The 21132-nt window shown below is 49.2% G+C and overlaps 2 protein-coding genes across 8 annotated transcripts in view; one reads left to right on the forward strand and one right to left on the reverse strand.

Moving 5' to 3' along the window:
- RANGAP1 (Ran GTPase activating protein 1) overlaps positions 1–20496 on the reverse strand; it is a 51543-nt gene extending 31047 nt beyond the window's left edge. The window contains exons 1-3 of one of the 4 annotated variants that reach the window (XM_012521849.4): positions 20344–20496; positions 6409–6549; positions 14–141 (exon numbers count right to left, since the gene is read on the reverse strand). In XM_012521849.4, the coding sequence (XP_012377303.1) occupies positions 14–141; positions 6409–6520 (240 nt within the window). In that variant the 5' untranslated portion in view covers positions 6521–6549; positions 20344–20496. Of the gene's footprint in view, positions 1–13; positions 142–6408; positions 6550–6931; positions 7098–8922; positions 9387–20343 lie in introns of those variants that run through there. The other 3 variants (XM_071218720.1, XM_058309190.2, XM_058309191.2) reach the window with 3 other exon arrangements.
- Positions 19774–21132, forward strand: part of ZC3H7B (zinc finger CCCH-type containing 7B) — a 68203-nt gene continuing 66844 nt past the window's right edge. For 2 of the 4 annotated variants that reach the window (XM_058309183.2, XM_058309187.1), the window contains exon 1: positions 19815–20081. The gene's annotated coding sequence lies outside the window, so the exon portion shown is untranslated. Of the gene's footprint in view, positions 20082–21132 lie in introns of all 4 variants that reach the window. The other 2 variants (XM_058309186.2, XM_058309184.2) reach the window with 2 other exon arrangements.

Below are 21132 nucleotides of genomic sequence, written 5' to 3' on the forward strand. Positions count from 1 at the left end.
CTGAAGATCTTACCTTCAACTCCGATTTCTTCTCCAGGGCCTTGGCGATTACCTTGGCTGCTTCCACGCCCACCGTGTTGCCCTCCAGCCGCAGAGCCTCTAAGCCGTCAAATTCTTCAATCTCTTTAATCACCTCTTTAGCTGCCCAGGACCAAAGAACAGAGACTTAGGCCAGAGGCAGGAGAGAGTTGAGCAACCAGCTCACCATGTGCACATGCCCACAGTCACGCCATGTGCCAGACCCTGGCTTACAGGAGGATCACACAGGCTCACCATCTAGCAGGGGACACAGCTTTGCAGACAACTCCTCTGCAAGGAGTGTTAAAACACAAGGGATGCACAAAATGTGGGTCCCTGGTCCTGGGTCTAATGGGAGCATGTTATGTCTGGCCCAGTCTGTCTAGTGGTGACCGGAGGGACTCACTGTCTTAGAACTTGTCCTGTGAGTAGAAGGTGGCTCACCAAGCTCCCCTGTAGAAGGCTGTGAGAGCAGTCAGGCCATGCTGCCTGGGGCAAGGGATTGCTGGCTGTGGGACACACCAGTCCAGTGCCCAGGACAGTGAGGAAACTATCTCCTAGAGAAGAGGGGACATTTTTACCTAACAGTTTTTAACAGCCTAATTCCTAGGGCCACTCATGCCCAAGACAAAAGGCCTGTGCAAAAAGGATCAGGGCAGTCCCTGTGCTTTGGCCTGGAACTATTCTCTAAACTCACTGTACAAATAAGCCCTGAAGGAGAGAGCACTCACTCAGGTCAATCTGCAAAGACTGGTAAAGGTGTTTTCTTTCTTTCTTTATTTATTTTTTAAGCTCCTTGCATTCAAGTTGGGTGCAAGCTTAAGAAACAGACATCTCAGAATCTAAATTCCAGTAACAACACATTATAATATCAAAACGTCCAAGTTGCAACAAAAGATTACAAAACATATAAAGAAACAGGAAGCAAAGGTCCAGACCGACAAAAAGATTAAAGTGTTAGAAGCCATCAATTAAGAGGACCAAACCTGGGACATTCCAGGCAAAGGCTTTTTAAAAATATGGTTCTAAGAAATGCTGAAAGAGCTAATGGAAAACAGAAAACATGAACAAAGAACTAAAGGAACCTAGGAAAATGATACATGAATACAAAGAGATTTTCAATCTGGAGATGGAAATTATGAAAAGGAACCAAACAGAGATGAAGACCAAACTAACAGAAATTTAAAATTCACCAGAGAGGTCAACAAGGCCGGCAGACGTAGGCCAGCAGATTGAAGCTGGCTGAAAAGAGAATCAGTGAACTCAAAGAGAAGATAACTGAAATTGCCCAGTCTAAGGAGCAGAAGGAAGAATGAAGAAAAGTGAACTGAGCCTGAGGACCCTGCTGGACACTCGCAAGTGTACCAATAAATGCATTATGGGAGTCCCAGCAGGAGGAGAGAGAGAGAAAGGGGCAGAGAGAGAGTAAAAAACTAATGGCTTACAGAACTTACACAGAAAGTTCGGCACACTGTTAAGATGTAAACCCACCGTGTAAGCAGTCCTAGACCAAGGAGCAGACCATGACGAGCCCCCTGGAAGTCCCTTGGACCTTGTCAGCAACCGCTCCCCTGAGATCACTGCTGCCCTGCTGACCTCTTACAGCAGAGATTAGCCGGCCTGTTTTTGAACTTGACATAAATGGAATCAGAGGATGAAAAAAAAAAAAGGTTGAAAACTTCCCAAGTTTAAGGAAAGCCAGGAATATACCTATCAAAGATATTCAATAAACTCCAAGTTGACCCACCCAGTGGCAAATTAAATCAAACTGTCAAATGTGAGAAAGAGAATTTAGAAAGCTGTAATAGAGAAGCAGTTTGTCACATATAAGGGAGCCTCAATAAGATTAAGAGCTGATTTCACACAGGCAAATATGAAGGCAAATAGGCAGTGGGATGATGTATTTAAAGTGCTGAAAGCAAAAAATTGTCCCAAGAATTCAACGCCCAGCAAATCTGCCTTTTAAAACTGAGGGAGAGTTTAAGACATTTCCAGGTAAACAAAAGCTGAGGAGTTCCACACATCTCTTGTCCCTATAAGAGATGCCAAAGAGAGGAGCGGATGTAGCTCAGTGGCTATGGGTCTGCCTGCTTTCCATGTACGAGGTCCCGGGTTCAATTTCCAGTACTGCCTTAAAAAAAAAAAGAGAGATGCAAAAGAGAGTTTTGCAGGAGGAAAGAAAAGGACAATAGACAATAGATGAAGAGATAAAGATCCAGTGAGGGTAATGACATGGGTAAATATAAAAGCTAGTACTACTGTATTTTTGGTTTGTAGCACTTCTTTTTGCTTCCTACAGGAACTAAAAGGCAAATGCATAAATGTCATGATAAATCATGTAGACTCAGTGTATAATTATGTAATTTGTGGGGGAACGGAGGAGTATCAGAACCTAGCTCCTGTGTGTTAAGTCAGTATCCAAGCAAACAAGATTGTTATAGATTTTGGTTGCCAAATTTAAGCCCCATACATAAGTACAAAAAAAATATCAGATAATATGCAAGCTCAAAGAAACAGAAATTAGAGTACAGGTTGCCAGCAACAGGAGGCTGAGGGAATGGGGAGTCAATGAGAAATCAGTATAGGGTTTCAGTTTGGGGAGACAGGAAAATTTTAGAAATGGAAGGTGGTGAGGGCACCCTAATATTGTGAATGTGATTAATCCCACTGAATGATATGCTTGGAGTGGATGAGATGGGAAAGTTTAGGTCGACTACACGACTGAAAAAAAAGAAAAAACAACTGAAGAGATAATGATAATTAAATGAGGTCTATGATCCTGGATGGGATCTAGCAAGATAGGAAAAAGGCTCAAAGGGACATTACTGGGACATATGAAAAAATTGGAATATAGGTTGTTAAGCTTTATATCAATGTTAAACTTGAACTTGATAACTGCACTTAAGATGGTTATGTAAGTGAATATCCTTATTCTTAGGAAACATACATGTGAATATTAAGTGTTCAATAAGCATAATGTATACAACCTACACTCGAGTGTTCAGAAACTGAACTGATAAATTAATAGACTATGGCAAATGTGGCAAAATGTTAAAATTGGTGGAACTGGGTATCTGGGGGATGTGTGTGTGTGTGTGTTAAGTTTGAAAGTATCTCAAATTTAAAAGTTAAAAAAATAAAAGGGGAACGGCTATCCAGGCTGGGTGCCTCTGCACACGTGGCTCTCTGCCTGAAGCACCCTCTGCAGCAGCATCTTCTTCAGAAGCATCTTCTTCAGAAACCCTTGCCCAACCTCCCTAACCGAGTCAAACCTCTGCCCCAAAGGCGTCACAGCCCCTGGAGCACTCATGTGTGGCCTGCGTCATGGCTACAGCCTTACCCTTGTTAAATGACTACCCTGTTATCACACGGTAACTTTATTAAAAACCACCCTCCTCTGTAGGTGAGCTCCAGGAGGGAAGGACTGGGGTTTGCCCAAGATGAGCACACAGTACCAATTAACACCAACAATTTACAGTTGAAAAGCACTTTACCGACATTCTATATTAACTCACACATCCCCCAGACGACCTCATAAGGGACTCACTATTATGTCTATGTTACAACTGAGTCAACAGACATGGCAGGGGTGGGGGTGGTAAATGCCAGAAAGCAGTGACTGGTACCTCCTTTCCCAATTCTCATTTCACAACAAGGAAGACTGGCAGGTTTCAGTCTCTTCATTTTCTAGAAACTGAGGTTTCAAGGAATGGAACACCTTAGCCCAGGAGGTGTGGGAAAATGGCACCACCAGGCTTCAGACTGGTTTTCCAGAAGTGAACCTACACGCTCCTCCCCAAACCCTTGCTTCTGTGTACAACCAAGGACTTCATGAGCCCCTCATGCTGACGGAGAAGCCCCCAAACCTCCCCCCACCACCCTGTCCTGGGGACCACTCTGGACGTGCAACTCCAGGTTCCCAGCTGCCCAGGCCTCCTTTGTTGCAGGTATCTGGACAAGGCTGGGATGACATCTCGAACTCTTGGGAGTCCCATGCTAAAAGAGAGTCCCACTGAACCCTTGAGTACTGGCCAGGTCAACAAGGAGGGTGGCTGGCTGCTCAAGGGAATGCTTATGCTGTTCTCAAGAGCAGGGTGTCAGATGCCAGGGCCCCAAGGGAAGACCCAAGCTGTACAGGTGACCTGGGCACACAGATGGACAAGTACTGTGCTTCCTACAATTTCAGCCTGGGAGTGCCATGAGCATAGACCAAGCCTAGAAGGAAATACACTAAAGTGGGAAGAACAAGGACAGGAGAGCAACAGGGTCACAGGTGGGTTTGCTTTTCTCCTTTGATTTTCATTCCAAATGGAGCTATGCATAAAGACTCTGTGACTTATCTAATAGGCTAAGGATGGGCCCCAGTCATCCTTGAACAACTAATGGTTATGAGGCTATCAGGCAGGAATTTCTCGTTTCAGCATCTACCACATCACAGACTAACAAATCCCAGATGGTTGTTGCTCTGCCAGGTAAAGCAGAAAACCACCTAGGTCTTTCCATGACTTAATGAAGAACTGGGTGTCATGACAACCATGAGCTTCGTGGCCCCTTCACGCAGGCACTTGCCCTCCTGAATCCCACCAGCTCATTACCAGCCATGATCAGTGTGGAGGTCCCTTCTGGCCCACACTGAACCCCAAGCTCCTCATCTGAAGGCTTCTGCCCTGTATCCCTATGGAATTCTGACAGTTTCCTTTCTCCCAAATCCACCCATTTGCGACAGTTTGAAGCTTTTCGTGGATCCCAAAAAAGCTAATCCATTCCTGTGGGTGTGGGACTCTTTGATTGCATTGGACTCAGCTGGGGGAGCTTTGACTGGATTGCTTCACTGAGGCATGACCCAGGGTGGATCTTGGTCCTCTTTCTGGAGTCCTTTATAAAGGAGAACTGGAAACAAGACACATAAAGGGGAAAAGAAAAAACCTCAGAGAAAGGAGGAGGCACCTGGAGGCATGGAAAAAGGTCCCCAAGAGGCTAGGCCCACAGAGCAGCTCAAGGCTAGAGACGAAGCCTAGAAAAGAGGAGATAGACGAGCAGACCACCACTGGGCCCTGCCACATGCTTGATCACCCACAGCTGAGTATCCCCATTCCCTTTCCAGGTTGAGGGCTACCTGGGCACTCCTGGTGACCTCTGAAAGGAGGTACCACGTCCAGCCTGTGCTGGTGTAGTAGATACAGAGTTCTGAGCCAGATAAACTTAAGTCCTAACCCAGCCCCACCATTATAGCTGTGCCCTCAGGCAAGTCAGATCACTTCCTTGAGCCTCAGTTTGCCTACCCAGCAAACTGGAGATAAAACCGGCCTCAAGGGCCTTTGTGAGGATACACAGACACTGTTTGTATGGCCCCTAACAACCTGCCTGACACAGAGTAAGTATTCAACAGATGGCATTTAACAGCAAGTCCATGGTTAGTGAACCAAGTTCAATGTCCACGTAGAAGCACAGGACCTACATCAAAATCCTGGCTCTGCTATTTACCAGCTGTGGGACCCTGGGCAAGTTACTTAAGTCTCCCAAGTCTTTTTTCCTCATTTATAAAACAGCATTTCCACCCACCTGCTGCAGGGATGATGAGAAAATCAAAAGTGATAAAAGCACAGGGAAACACTTGGTAAAGGTTAAGGCCCTATGGAGATGTTAGGCAAGTAATGTGCATCGCCATGCTCCTAGCAACCCAAGGACTCTGACCCAGGGGAGGTGAGCAAGCCTGCCTGCTCACTATGAAAACCAGGCAAGCCCAGACCAGTTTCCTTGGTTGAGCCGGAACCCCAAGAGGCCTTACGAGCACTGACATCAGTGCCTTCACTTCCAGATGCCAGGGAATTCAGGGTTGGTCAGTGCCAGCCATAACTTGCCAGGGATAGAAAGAAAAGATCTGTGTTCTCTGCAGTCCCAGCATATAGACAGGGACAGCCGTGCGTCTCTCAGGGCATCTGGAACATGAACCAGAACTTCCCAGGAGAACCTGGGCTGCTGTTTGTGCGCAACTCCACGAGGGGAGGTGGTGGATACTCCCAGGGAGTGAACGGAGATGGGCAGAAAGAGTACCAGATCAGAAGTCAGAAGCCAGGGGCTAGATCTTGGGACTACCACAAACCATGCCATTACCTACCATCCCTCCCTCTGAGAGACAGAGGCCCTGCCCATCTGACAGCCTGAGCCATCACTGACAGGGATGTCCACTGTAAGCATGCAGAGAGCAGGGCAGTGTGCATGTGCTCATGGGCCAATTGTTAATGTCTTTCAAGCCTCCTTGTTAGGAGTCTAATGGACATATAACAGAGATGCTGTAGCTAAAAGCACATGACAACAAGTTAAGAGTTGAGCAAATGTTCATTCACACACTCTCTTTCCTTCCCTGGGCCAGCCCACCCAGGCACTCACCATCTTCTGCAGTGTTGAGTTTGAGACTCTTGCCCTTGAAACTCAGCTGTCCCCCAGCCACCTGGGTTTTGGCCAGCGACTCCGCCAGCCTGGCAATGTCTTCAGAGGCCATGTTGGTGGAGTCCCCTGGAGATCTGCAAACTGAGGAGACATAAGTAGCATTAAGAGAGAAGAGTCTCCTGTGGCTCCCTGGTTGGGCAGGGGCAGGAAGGGATATCAGCCATCTCAGGGTTGACCTCACTTTCTCCTGCTATCAAGATCCCAGGAGCTAAACCATTGGGAGAAATGACTATAGCATTAGGGAAGGAACTGCTCTAGAAAAGTGAAGGAGGTAGCAAAGAAGTAGAAAGACCATGTTTTAGAGTTTAACGAGTTACTGTCTCACTAGAAGTCCTCCTCTGCCCAACTGCTCCAGCTAGGAGCACCTGGCAAAGCCGTGCCATTTGCCCACTTCCTGGGCCTCCAGTGAATGGCAGCTAGGTCCCAGAGACCAATACCTGCAGAGTCAGCCTCAAGCACATACCTGCCTGGTCATCTTGGCTGTTCTCTGTTTGAGGGTCCCATTCCTCAAACAGGACATAGATGGCTATGGGGTCCAGGTCATCCATTCCAGGGCATGCCTCGCCACCCACGCTGGCATGACTCTGGGGGTGGGGCACAGGGGTCGGCCCACTGCACGGCTGGTTTTAACCTTGCAGCCCATGGTGGCCAAACCTTAGTGTTCCTAGGAAACCAGAGGTCGCTACATCACAACGGCCACCATCACAATAGGTCAGGGACAGAGGTGCTGGAAAAAAGGAGCTTCTCACCTGGAGCTCAGCACACTAGCAGAAAGGACAATTCCACTTCACCAAATAGGAAAGGTCAGGTAATCAGGGGAGACCAAGGAAGACAGATGATACCAGGGACTGAAGTAGGAGGTGCCCACAGGGCTGCCTTTTCTCAGAACGCCTCCTCCCCCAGTCCATTCATCCTGAAGGCACAGCTATGGCAGCTGCCCCCATCCTCCCACTCCCCTAGGCCTTCTCTGGGTTCAAACAACCAATACCCACCCCTCTCTCCTTATTGTAATCCTTCTAACCCTGGTTTGTGTGCGTTTGTCTTTATCAATAAGCATGACTTATTCTCTTGGGCATAAGCATCCATTCATCCAACAAACGTTTGAGTACTACTATATATTAGACATTTTTCCAGGTTCCAGGAGTACAGCAGAGAATAAGAAACAAGAATTCTGGCCTCATGAAATATTTATTCCAAGTAAGCTATTTAGTATGTAGTCAGTGATAAGAAATGGGGAAGAAGGTAAAGAGATTCTTTTCGGGGGTGGGGGGTGGGGGTTGCAGTTTAAAGTAGAACGTTTAGAGAAGGTATTATTAGGAAGGAGACAACCATTAAAGACCTAGAGTCTATCGGTGACTGAAGCATGCAGCTACCTGGGGGAAAAGCATTCCTGCATAGGGGACAGCAAAGGCACAACCTGTGGCAGAGAAGGGTGGAGTTGGAGAACTGCAGGGAGACAGGGGGGCTTGAGCATAGAGCACAGTGAAGAAAGGAGAAAGGAGGAAAGAAAGAACCGAAAGCCAAGGGGGTGGGGTCACAAAAGCCATTTTAAGGACTGTGGCTTTTACTGTGAATGGCAAGCCCATTAAGAGGGTTTCTAGCAGGAGAGCCACCTGAGCAATTAGCGTGATCAGAAGAGTGTTTTGACAGGATTACTCTCCCTGTAGCACAAGGCCTGGCATTTAGAAGGTGTTCAAAGAACGATGGGGTGAAACTGAACAGCAATTAACCTAGAATGCCACCACCTCTTGCAGTTCTGGAGTGGGACAATTTCAAGCTTCAAAAGTGGTGGTGGGGCCTCCAGATGGAGGGACACGGAGCTTCTCAGGTGGAAGCGGGTCCACTCTTCAACCCAGTCTAACTACCCCCCATTCAGCCCCAATTCGTTCTAAGGACCAAGAGCCCGAAACACAGAGAGGTAAATTGCTACGTTCTAGGTCAGCAAGGGATCAGTGGCAGAGCCAAGACAGTCCCCTTCTCCTCGGCAGGAGCATGGGAGACTTCCTTAGGAGCCGAGAGCTAGCAGAGGCTCACGCCGATCCCCTGGGACCGCGGCGCCAGCCCAAACCCTCCACAGAGCGTGGGCATATTGGGAGGCGATGACCACAGAGTGACGAGCGAATACAGGCCGTAATGACAGGCGGGCAGCACGGGGGCCCCAGCCGGGATTCCCGGTGGACTCGCACCGCCTCCGGGAGCCACCGATGACAACAATGAGAAGCCACAGCTAGTAGCTGCGGACCGGGCGGCTCCGGCGAATGTGACATCCTCTTTGAGCCTCAGTTTCCCCTTTCGTGAAAGGCGCCAACGCTTCCCAACGCCCCCATCCCCACCCCCGCGCTTGGCCGTGGCAGGCATGGAGCAGATGGCCGAGGGGGCACGCGGAAGGCGCTCAGGGGCCGCCCCGCCCATCCCTGGCAGGTGACGGGCAAAAGGAAGAGACACCGACCATACCGTAAACAGGCGGCGCCGCCGCGTGGGGCGACCCGAACGCGCGCGTCCGCCCCTCGGGGCGGGGACCGACTCAGGGTCCGGGTCAAGTCAGGTCAGGGTCGCCGCCTCTGGGCCCAGCGGTCTCGATGCCCGGCCTGCTAGTCTGTCCGCTCTCCCGGCGTTTCCCGTCACTCACGTCGCAGACACCACCTGCTCCCCGCACCGCGGCGGATGATGGCGGAGGAGGAGGATTTTGAAAGCCGGCAGTTTCTTTCCTTGGATTTGATTTGTTCGAGGCCCAGGCCAGCTTCCCCTATCCCCGCGCGCGCGGCCTATCGGGTATGGTAGTCCAGGTCTCCTGCGCGGGCGCGGAGGCACATGGCAGGAGCGCGCGCGCGAACTACGAGACCCATGACCCACCGCGTCCCAGAGCGCCGTCGCCGTCTCCCTCTTCGCCCTCCCTTTTCGGCTTCTCGTTCTTTCTCGGCGAGACCACTGGGCGGTGCTTAGCTGGGAGCACCCAGGAAGACTACAATTCCCCTAACGCCTTGCGGCACGGCCGTCCCAGCCCTTCCGGGAAGTTCACTTTCATGAAACTTTATTGACAAAGGTTGGTACTGCCAAAGGCCCGCTGCGAGAGCGCTTCGCAAGAAATATGTATCCAAGATTCGCGTTTTGTCTCATAAAATTTAGAGGACATTCGAAGTTTTCTATATAAATAGCCATAAATTAGTTGGTAATTAAAGGGAGGAAATAGTAATTCTATGGTAGAGAAACTCTGAGGTCACCGTCTTAAACAATTAGACAACATTATCAATAAAAGGACGAACTTGACATCCCGCACCTCCTGATGTGAAGCACTGAGAAGGGCAAAGTGTCACCATCCTGTCAACGATGTATAAAATTAATTTAAATGTGAGGGAACATGCTATAGAATAAACAGTCCGTACTCTTCCAAAAATATCTATCATGAAAAGCAGAAAAACTGAGGCTGTTACAGATTAAAGGAGTAAAAAGACAACTAAAAGCCATGAGTGATCCTGGGTTGAATCCTGGGAAGATTGCCATTTGGAACGATACTGAGACAATTAGCAAAATCTGATTGTATGTTAGATAATAGTATTGTATCAATGTTGAATATCTGATTTTGATTGCTGTACTGGGTTATGTTAGAGACTCCTTGTGCGTGGGAAATAGAAATAATTCGTGGCAAAGGGCATGATGTCTGCAACTTACTCTCAAATAGTTCAGAAATAAAAACGAGTATCTATATAGAAAGAATGGTAAAGCAAATGAGGCAAAATATTAATAAGTAAATATGGGTGACGGATATATGAGAATTCTTTGAACATTTTTGCAACTTTTTTAAGGAGTTAAAAAACCCACAGATATTCATAGTTTGTAACAAATGTTTCACCACAATGCAAGGTTTTGGTGGTGGGGTGATGTGTGGGAGCACTGTATGATGTTATGCATGTTTTGTAAGTTCACAAATTTTACTATACACTTATTGTTTATGTATTTTTGTATACGAATGATATACTTCAATAGAATTTTACTGAAAAAAAAAGCATTTTTTGGTTTACAAACAGCTTTTTAGCCATTATATAAATAACATGTGTTCATTAAAAACAATTTAACCAAATATATATGGTGGAATCAAGAGAAAAGTCAACCTCACTTGAAACTTCAGCCCCTAGAGATAATCACTGTCAACACATGCAGCCTTCTTTTCCAGTTCTCGCTCACAACCCAGCCCACACGTTTTTGCTTTACCTGCAATTCAGAGTAAAGTATATTATGTGCCAAATTCTTGCACACACAGCTAATGTAATCTTTACAACCGTAAAGGAAGTGGGCATCTCACCAGCCTTCCCAGCACTGAGATGGGAAAGCTGCCTCTCCAGACCTGATGTGAAATCCTGCTTCACACAGCCCCTGAGAGGTGACTGACGCCTGCCCCATGCCATGCTACCTACCTTCCCTCTTTTCTGCCTGCAGGGTCATATCAAATGCTCCCTCATCCACGAGATCTTCCAAAACCACTCTAGCCAGAAATTAGCCTCGCCCTGTTCTGGGCCCCCACAGCAGTTGGTGAGCGGCTCTGAGGGCTTTTCCACAGTCAGTTAGCTTCCTGCCCCGCCTGGGAGGGCCTCTGGAGGTGGGCACTGTATCCATCCGGGCAGCATCCCCTCTGGGCCTGGCCCATCCCTGGTGATTCGGGTTTCCTCATTTGAACTGGATTCCTGTCAGCATCATCTGATGTTTGCCATCAGAGAAGAGACTCCCGATTAGGTCTGAGGCTACTCCTGTGTTGATTCCAACTCAGACTGATCAAATTAGTCTGGATTTTCCATGGGGTGATTCCCAGTCTCCCTTTTCCAGTTTTACTCCTTGAGACTTGTTCTCAAAACAGCCTTTCCAAAGAGAAGAAGGTAGGCCATAGAACATTTCAGGTGCTTAGGTGAGCTTCCCCTTCCTCATTCAGCTGATAAATGATATTGTAACCGAAGGTTAAGAATTAAATAATTATTTTACTTATTTTTTTAAGATTTATTTTTTATTTATTTCTCTCCCCTCCCCCCTCCCCCCAGTTGTCTGCTTTCTGTGTCCATTCGCTGTGTGTTCTTCTGTGTCCGCTTGTATTCTTGTCAGTGGCAGTGGGAATCTGTGTCTCTTTTCTTTTTTTAAGATTTATTTATTTATTTCTCTCCCCTCCCCCCGCCCCAGTTGTCTGTTCTCTGTGTCTATTTGCTGCATGTTCTTTGTCTGCTTCTGTTGTTGTCAGCGGCACGGGAATCTGTGTCTCTTTTCGTTGCATCATCTTGTTGTGTCACCTCTCCATGTGTGCAGCGCCACTCCTGGTCAGGCTGCACTTTCTTTCGCGCTGGGCGGCTCTCCTTACGGGGGGCACTCCTTGCGCATGGGGCTACCCTACACGGGGGACACCCCTGCGTGGCAGGGCACTCCTTGTGCGCATAAGCACTGCGCATGGGCCAGCTCCACACGGGTCAAGGAGGCCCAGGGTTTGAACCGCGGACCTCCCATGTGGTAGATGGACGCCCTAACCATTGGGCCAAGTCCACTTCCCTGTGTCCCTTTTTGTTGCGTCATCATGCTCTGTCAGCTCTCCAAGTATGCGGTGCCACACCTGTGCAGGCTGCCCTTTTTTCGCATGGAGTGGCTCTCCTTACAAGGCGCACTCCTTGCATGTGGGGCTCCCCTATGCGGGGGACACCCCTGCGTGGCACGGAACTCCTTGCGCGCATCAGCACTGCGTGTGGGCCAGCTCACCACACAGGTCAGGGAGCTCTGGGTTTGAACCCTGGACCTCCAGTGTGGTAGGCGGACACCCTATCCGTTGAGCCAAATTCGCTTCCCAAGAATTAAATAATTATTGAAGCAGGCTAGTTAGGGAATCAATAGACGGATCTGGAACCTGGCAGAAAAACCACCACCTTGAACATGTGTCCTTCAGTACCCCCAAAATGGCTGCTGGAAGAACTTGCAAAATTCCCCCATTTGGAACAAGATTTCCTCTGGAAGCCAGGATAAGCCCCAGATATTCTCCATGGTCCTTATTATTAGGCCCTTCCGGGGGATGATGGGTGGGATAATCAATCAAAACAGCAAACACCTGGGACTCCTCACCTGCCATCAGCAAGGGGGTGGAATAATTACTGGTTCAAAATGCTAGCGCGAAGGCCGAATCTGCCCTCCCTTGCCTTTTGACCCCTGCTCTTGCCTTTTTTCTCCAGATCTTGCCTTCTCGCCAATCCCCCCACCCCACCCCAGTCTGGAACAACATGCAAGCAAAACCTGGGCATTTATAATCTATAATGGGGAATTATAGTCTGTAAATCAGCCCTCTTTATCACTCTTCAGCCCCTTCCTCTCTACCTGGGACCCATGATCTGTTATTTTCTCCCATTTCTCTTCTCACTACTGACCTAACTAACCCGGCTTGCTCTCGAAATTCATTTCTTGTAGCTTAACCAAGAACCTAGAGAAAATTCAACAATGTATTGATTATTGAATTATTATATAGATGCCTCTTCACTTCCAGTATATTATAAAATAGCCAAAAGTTAGTATCTGAAATTATTATCGAAACTGGCTGGACTGACCTCACCCTTTGTATATGATCATTTCCAACTAAAAACCTGCCATTGTGATGATTATTCCAGACAGATCTTACCTTTGTCTTTGGTCATTTCTAACTAAGACGGGCTATTACGATGATTATTCCAGATTGATCTTACCCTCGTATATGAATATTTCCACTGAAATGGTAACCACTCCATCTTCCCGTTTGAGATCTGCTGGGAAATCCTTGTAACTGACGCCCATTCTGAACCCCCCAAACCCTGATGCCTTCTTCTCTGATAATGATTGCCTTGTGATTGTAATAACCTTGTGACTCATCCCTGTCTTGCACCCACCCCCTTCCTGTTCAGCCCTTAATGTTTATTAATGAAGGACTCTGAGCAAGCCCCACCCTAATTACCATTGGCATTAACTGCTAAGCCTGGATATTATAAATCTGCCAGGATTACTGCAGTTCCTGGAGGCAGATTTTGGGGCCGTTAGGGCACTGACCGCCACCACTGCACAAGCAAATGCTTTCTGTCTTTGAAATCCAGGTGTCTAAGAAATGGGTCAATAAAGTGCATCAGGCAGAAGAACCCACATTTTGCTCAATAGCATTAGGGTTATCAGAAACGGCAGGGAGTTCTTAGCTGAAACGCAACAGACTTCAAGGCTCAAGAAGGTAATGGGGAGGCAGTTTAGTGGAGTGAAAGGGGCAAGGCAGCTAACCTGGCAGACAGCAAGGCGCGAGACCCTGCCAAGGCCCTGCTGAGACCTTAACCGAAACCTCGAGGTCCCAGCTGGAGGTCCTGGATATTGCACACAGGCCTCGCCATTGACCCCCACCATTGGTGGGGTAACCAGTAACAGCTGGGGCTCCTCCTTAGCATTAGCAAAGGAGAGCAATGATTAATAGGTTAAAAGGGAACACACCAGCCAAAGCTCACTCTCTCTACCTAGAGGAGCCGGCACCACATCTTGGTGTGTGTTTCCATCCTTCTCTCCCATTTCTCAGCAAGCTCTGTTCTTTCCCCCATTCCCCAATAAATTATTTTTACTGGCCTAACTAAACTGGCGTGTTCTTAAATTCTTTTATGCAACAATAGCCTAGAACCTAGAGGAATCCAACACTTCCCTGGCTTCAGTGGGAAGTACTAGGGCCTGGCAGGGCTTGTGGCAAACTGGAGAGATGTTCTGCCTGAAGGCATTCACATGCAAAGCTGAAAATCAAAAACCCAGCCTGACAACACCCCTTAGCAGTTCAGATTTTCTTTGTAACTCCTGAATCTAGATTCTATCTCAAACTCCTTTATGAAGGGGGAGACTAGGATTTTAAAAGGAGTTTTGTCCAAGAGTGCACAGTGAGTCATAAAAGTCCAGATTCATCTGTTTCCAAACAATCGCATCTGTCCTCTTTTTGTTTCTCTTTCCCTTTCTCTAACTCTCAAGTTATCACCTGAGATGTGGTCTGTTTGCCTCGCCCAAGCAGTAGACTCATAGCCTTTATGGATGGCTAGAGCTGTCTAAGGCCATCCCTTTCCTGAGGACCAGAGAGGTTAAATAACCTGCCCAAAGTCACACAGTCATTTGGACAAGAAACAGTTGAAACCAGATCTCTGGGGTCCTTTTCAACACACCGCAAAACAAATCACTTTTTAAGTGTGAGGCGGGTATGGGGGGGAGAAAGGGAAGACTTTTTCAGACATTCCTCTCCTGTAAAGCTTTTTTTAAAAGCATGTTTTCAAGAGAAAAGCAAGCTGCCTCTGATTAGCCTGGTTTACTTTAACTGAGTGTTTTAAATTCCATTCTGGTGCCTGGAAGGAACTTGATTGCAAATTGTAAATGGGATAAATAACAATATTTATGCTGGTTTCCTGAAGAACTACCAAGGCTGCAGACTTGCCATTTATTCAGATTAAAAACAGCCCTCCTAAAGTATGCCAGGCATGGGAGGAATGTAGAGAGAAATTCCCAAGATCCAATTGGGTACTGGCCTCGGGCTCCTGGAAGGGAGCAAGGTCAGCCCACCCTCATTCAGGGGAGCCTCAGGCTGGTCACCTTCTTTGTAGGGGAAGGCGGGGGTGGCTACATCATCTGTTAACAAAATTCTTACCACGGTCCCCCTGCCCGCAAGCCTATTGCTCCATCCAACACACCTTTTTTTTTTTTACCTTGCTAAATAATCATAATTAAAACTGTTCATTCATTCCACAAATAGTTACAGAGGCTCTACTTTGTGCCAGGCACTGTTCCAGCTGATGAGAATCCAGGGATGAACCAGATAGAAAAGGACAGAGTCCACAGAGGAGCTTGAATTCTAGTCTACATAATGTTTATGGAGGGTTTCCCGGTGCCAAGGGCTTTTGGCAGATTATTTTCTCTTTTAATAATGTGTTTGCTCCAAAATGGAAATAATTCTACTTTGTAATAAAACCTGACACAGTAATTTTTAAAAAAATAAAATATAAATGTGAAACATCATAGAGAAGAGTTAATTTTACCTGTATTTCCACCATCCAGAGGTAGCTGCTAATATTCTGCTGGATAGCTTAAAAAATTTTTTTTAGCAAAAATGTTATCATTTAGAGGGATGGTTGGATGAATGGATGGGTGAATGTGATAGAGCAAATATAGCAAAGTGTTAACTGTAGAATAACTTTCTGTAAGTTTGCATCTTTTCATATTAACATGTTGGGGACAACTGTGACCATGGTTATCACCTGCATTACATCCAGTGCATTATAACTAACTAGTGGCTAGCCTATCTCACCCTCTAAATTCTCTTTTTGTTTTTCTGTCACCCCCACCTTGGAGAATCTGAATTTGATGGGCTGTTTGCCCAGAAGAATGTGTTTTTTTGTTTTAAAGATTTATTTTATTTATCCCCACCTCCTGCTGCTTGTTCTCCCTTTCTGCACTCTGCATCCATTTGCTGCATGGGCTGTCAGCTCTCTGCGGGCATGGGCCAACTTGCCTTCACAAAGAGGCCCTGGGAATTGAACCCAGGGCCTCCCATATGGTAGACGGGAGCCCAATCGCTTGAGCCACAGCCGCTTCCCCAGTAGAATGTGTTTTTATTTTTTAGTTCACATGCACTCATCTATCAGCATTCTGCACGCGGTAACTCATTTCATCTTCACTGTGCCCCTATGGGGTACGTACTCCCGTGACCCCTACTTTACAGATGATGAAAAAGGAACCCAAGCCCCAAGTTGTGGGCCCTTCCTGAAACCCCAAGGGTCGCTGGAATTGTCCTGCATGACATTGCAATGATGGATACAGGCTGCTATATATTTTGTCATAACCTACAAAATTGTGTGGGACGGAGTGTAAACTATAATGTAAAATATAGCCCACGGTTAGTAGCAATGCTTCAATATGTGTGTAGCAACTGTAACAAATGCACCACACATGAAGGGTGTTGTTAATGTGGGAAAGTGTAGGAGGGGGAAGGAGTGGGATATATGGGAATACCCTATATTTTTTATGAAACACGTAATCTAAAGCTTCTTTAAAAACAAAATAAAAAATTAATTAAAAGGAAAAAAAGAAAAGCTCCCTAGTTGGAGGGCTGGGACCTGGGTCTCAGCAGTCCCAGCACCCTGCACGGGGCCTGGCAAGTGAATGAGCAGGTCTCACGTGTTGTTCCTTGCTCTTCTCTCAGTGCCCCTGGGAGGTGAGGGAAGTTGGGGATTATTATCTCAGATGTACAGCTTCAGCCCAGGGAAGTTAAGCAACTCGCCTGAGGTCAGGCCCTGACTGAGTGGCCCCTGACCCCCGGGCCCGCACTGCCACCACGAGGCTGGCTCCTTGACGCACTTTGATTGTGGCACTTTTCGAATTGTAACAACGCCCAGTGGAGTAGGAAACTCAACTACAGCCCTCTCCCGAGCTAACAAGGCATCTCGGCAGCCCCGGGGGCAGGCCTACCTGTGGCCCTGGAGTGGCTCACTGAAGGAGGAATGAATGAACGATACCGATACCCCAGTCAGTTCCTCCAAGGTCTGGAGCTGGAGGGTCTGACTCCCACTCACCAGTGACCCTCTCACGTGACAGGCCCTGGAGAGTAAGCAGCTGCAGGTCCAGGTCGAAGACATCCAGTCCGTGTCCCCATGCAGTGCAGTGGGCACGCCCGGCAGGCAGGCACACTGGGACAGACCCCTGCCTCCCCTGGGTACAGGTAAAACCCATCCCTACCTTCTAGGTCTGTAGTGAGGGGATGAGAATCAAATTGTGCAAAGTGCTTGGCTCAAGGGTAAACAAGACCGGATGGCATTACTGCACCTTTGGCTTCAATATGTGGACCTAGAGCCCAGCTACCTCCCGGCACCGGCGCTTCCCAGCAAACAACCTGCTGGTGCCAGCCTGCTGGTCCTTCTCTCCAGACTGGGCCACCTCCCCCTTTACCAGCTCAGATGACCCAGACACTTTAACAAGTTCATGCCAAATCAAAGGGGTGGGGGGAGCTGGTGTCCAGCTGAATCCCCCTTGAATGACGGACAGTCCTCTTTCATTCCACTTGCAGGCTGGGATGTTGGAATCACAGGGCCATTTACAAGCTAGTTCATTTCAGCCAAGACATGGAACGTTCCTTAGCTGCCTCATCCATACAATGGGGTGATAATCACAAGGGTGCCTAACCTCATAAGTTCTCATGAGTGTTTCACTGTAAATTGTACAGGGAATGGGGAAATGAACATTTCCTCAGCCCCCTACTGTGGGCTAGGCACAGTACTGCACGCTTTCCAAGATTGCCTTCCCTTTAGTCCTTGAAATAAACTATGTTTGTGTGATGGTTTGAAGCTGGGTGGACCCCAGAAAATCATGTCCTTAGGGGCTAATCCATTCCTGTGGGTGTAAACCCACTGTAGGTGGTAACTTTTGATTAGATTACTTCAGTAGGATGTGGTCAAAGGGGGTTCTTAATCTGTTTCTTGGAGTCCTTTATAAACAGGATGAATATGGAGAGAGACACAGAGAAAAAAAAGACAACGGAGGAAGAGAGAAAGCCACAGAAGCTGAGAAAAAGCTACGAAACCTGAAAGTGTGGGCAATGGAGCCTGGAGGAGAAGGCAGACGCCACCGTGTGCCTTCCCATGTGCCAGAGGCATCCAGGGGCGCTGGCAATAGATCTTAGTCTTCAAGGAGAGAACGTGGCCTGCCGATGCCTTGATATGGACCTGTTTGTCAACCTCTGAACTCTAAGCTTGCAAGCGAATAAAACCCCACTGTGAAAGCCAACCCATTGCTGATATATGGCTTTGGGCAGCTTTTAGCAAAGTAAAACTGTTCGTTGGGTGGTGTTATTTCACACCAGAGTCACGCAGCTAGCAAGGGGCAGAGCTTTAAGCTCATGGCCTTGACGCTAGTCCGGGGGACCCAGGTTTGATTTCCTAGTAAGCATCAGAATCTCCAAGGGGTGCTTGTCAGAAATACCGACTCAGAATCTCAGGGGGCAAGGCTGGAGATTCACTGTAAACAAGCCCCACCCCACGGTGAGGGCTGAGGGCCACGGGACTGGGAGTTTCATTTTCAGGCATTAACACCCATCTTCTTCATGCCAGAGGTCGCCTTTTTTGTTTGTTAATCTCAGACTAGGGGGGAGGGAGATGGTGTTTCCCCCCCACAGAAGGAAGATTTAGAGAACTTCTGACTGTGCATTTTCTCTTTTTTTCCTTTTCTTTCCTTTTCTTTAGTTTTGTGACTGCATTTCCTTTACCTCCACTCTCCCTTAAAGCAGAACCACCACCTTGGACAAGGCACCGCATCTCTGCGCCTCAATTTCTCACCTGTAAAATGGGCACGCGAAAACTGCTCTTTCAAGATTATTGTGCGAATTGCATAAATGAACACAGCCCCAAGTTCTTGTCACTCCTAGTACTTATCCACAGCATGTTTAAGTGTTTAAAATTGTTCTCACCATTGTATCCTCATTACTAAGATTGGGTCTAGCACAAATGCATATGGAAATATGGAAGAGATCACATTTGTAAAGATAATGTCTGCCAGGCTCACAGCTGATCCTCCATAAATTACATATACATATATGTATATGTGGTACCTATCCATACACATCTATGTATATACACATGCACATAGGCATGTAAGTCCACAATCATATCCATATATATGTATGCACATGCATATATACATATGCACATGCATATATATGTATTAATGCAAAATGAAGAGGGGTAGGAGGGAATTTGAAAGAACCGAAGTGAAGGTAGTGGGCCTCAGGAATCAATGGGGCAGGTAATGTGGGAGGATAGGATGAACACTATTTGGAGTCAGGGGCTGGATTCAGATCCAGCCTGGCCTCTTACCAGTTCTGAGGGCAGCTCCGTCAATCCTTACAGTACCTGCCAAGGGGAGATTAACCAGAGACCATCTTCTAAGGAGCCTCAAATTCTTTCTGGAAAGATGCCACTCATAAAACCCCAGCTAAGGGAGCTCCTGATACTTCTCTGGGTCTCCGGTCCTTTTCGCATGCAAGAGGCACAACTCAGCTCGGGTTTTGGGGAGCCACTGAGGAAAGAGCCTGGAACTGGGTTTTTTGTTTTGTTGGTGTTTTTTTTACACGTATGGGTAAGGGCAAGGGCGCAGGTTTGATTAGCTTCAGCCCAGGAAGGCAGAATTGCCCCAAGAAAAAGCCCTAAAAAGGAAGAGCACGGCTACGGAAAATAAAGGCGAATGCCAAGCATGACCCTGTCTCGGGGAAGGGGGGATCTCCCCTCCTCACGCCCTCCCCTGCCAGGTGCGCGGCCCGCACCGGCTCCCCCCGCCGGCGCCAGGCGACCGGAGCCGCGCGCTCTAGGACCCGAGGGGGGAGAACGGCAGGGACGCGGGGCCTCTCGCGGGCGCTGCCGCGACCGGCCGGCCGAGGGGGCTGGAAATGAAAGTAAAGCGCTCCGGAGCCACATGGACGGAGCTGCCGGGGCGGCGGCGCCGGGAGCAGGATGCTGCCGCCCGTAATTAAATAGCATTTACTTTTATTATTACTAATAATAATAACGTAATCATACCTCTAGTCATAGCATACCATTTATCGGGCTCGGCGCAGGCCCGCGGGGGAGCGCAGCCCGGCCGAGGTGAGTGCTTCGCGCGGCCCGAGCCCGGCGGGGTGGAGGCCGGGGTCCCGGGCGCGTCCCGGGCCGCCCGCGCGGCGGGCGCGGGGGGCGCGGGGCCGAGCCGGCGGGGGGAAGCCGCGAGCCCGGCCCAGGCCGGAGCCGCGCGCGCGGGGCCACCCGGAAAGTCGGCTCTGCAAAAACAAATGAATCGCCCCCCAGTCCGCCTTGCCTGCTTTTTGGGGGGACTCCCCTTCCCGTGCCTGCCCCAAAGTTTCAAAGTTACCGTGCGACCGGGGGCACCTGCCGCTGGGGAGATCTGGCCGCCCTGGCGGCCCCCGCGGGGTGTCTCGGAATTTTCTTCGGGGGGATTCTCTCCTCGGGGATTCGGCGCTTTGGGGGTGCGCGGCTGCTCTGCCTGCCCCCGCGAGAGGGGTAGAGGGGGCCGGCAGGGGCGGCGCTGCCAGTGCCCCCCTTCCTTTTGTGTTCGCCTCTGGCCCCGCAGCGCCGGCAGCTGGAGGGGCCGGGGCGAGGGCCGGGGGCCGCGGCCGCCCGACGGGCCGTCCCTGCCGGCTGCAGCAGCCACGCGAGCCCGGGGATCCGGGGCCTCGCCCGGGCCCGGGAGTTGCGGGGGGGGGGGGGGGGGGGGGCGCGCGGCGGCCGGGAAGGGGAGCGCGGTCTGGGCCCGCGGCGCTGGGGGCATTTCCGGCCGCCGGATCCGGCACCCTTCGCTCCGAGGCCTGCGGGGCCCGTCGCCCGGCCCGGAGCGCACGGGGCTGCGGGGCGCCGGCTCCCCGCTACCGGCTGGGTTAGGGGTCGCCCTTGTGGGGCTGGGTGCCGGGAGCCGGCGACCCCGACCTCGGACCGTTTCTCTCGTCCTCTAGCCCGCCGCTCACCCTCAGCGGGCCCGGGCGACCCCTCCCAGGCCTGCTCCCTCCTCCGTTTCCCCATTTTTTCCTCTAAAATCTGACTGGCTCTGGTGTTTATAAATGCCTGGCATTGGGGTGGGTCACAGAGACAAAGCAGTTTTCCCGGGAAGAAAACAGGAAACAAAACGGGTAGAAATGGTTCACTC

The sequence above is a fragment of the Dasypus novemcinctus genome, chromosome 12 (genome assembly GCF_030445035.2).
Source record: "Dasypus novemcinctus isolate mDasNov1 chromosome 12, mDasNov1.1.hap2, whole genome shotgun sequence".
Taxonomy (NCBI): Eukaryota; Metazoa; Chordata; class Mammalia; order Cingulata; family Dasypodidae; genus Dasypus; species Dasypus novemcinctus.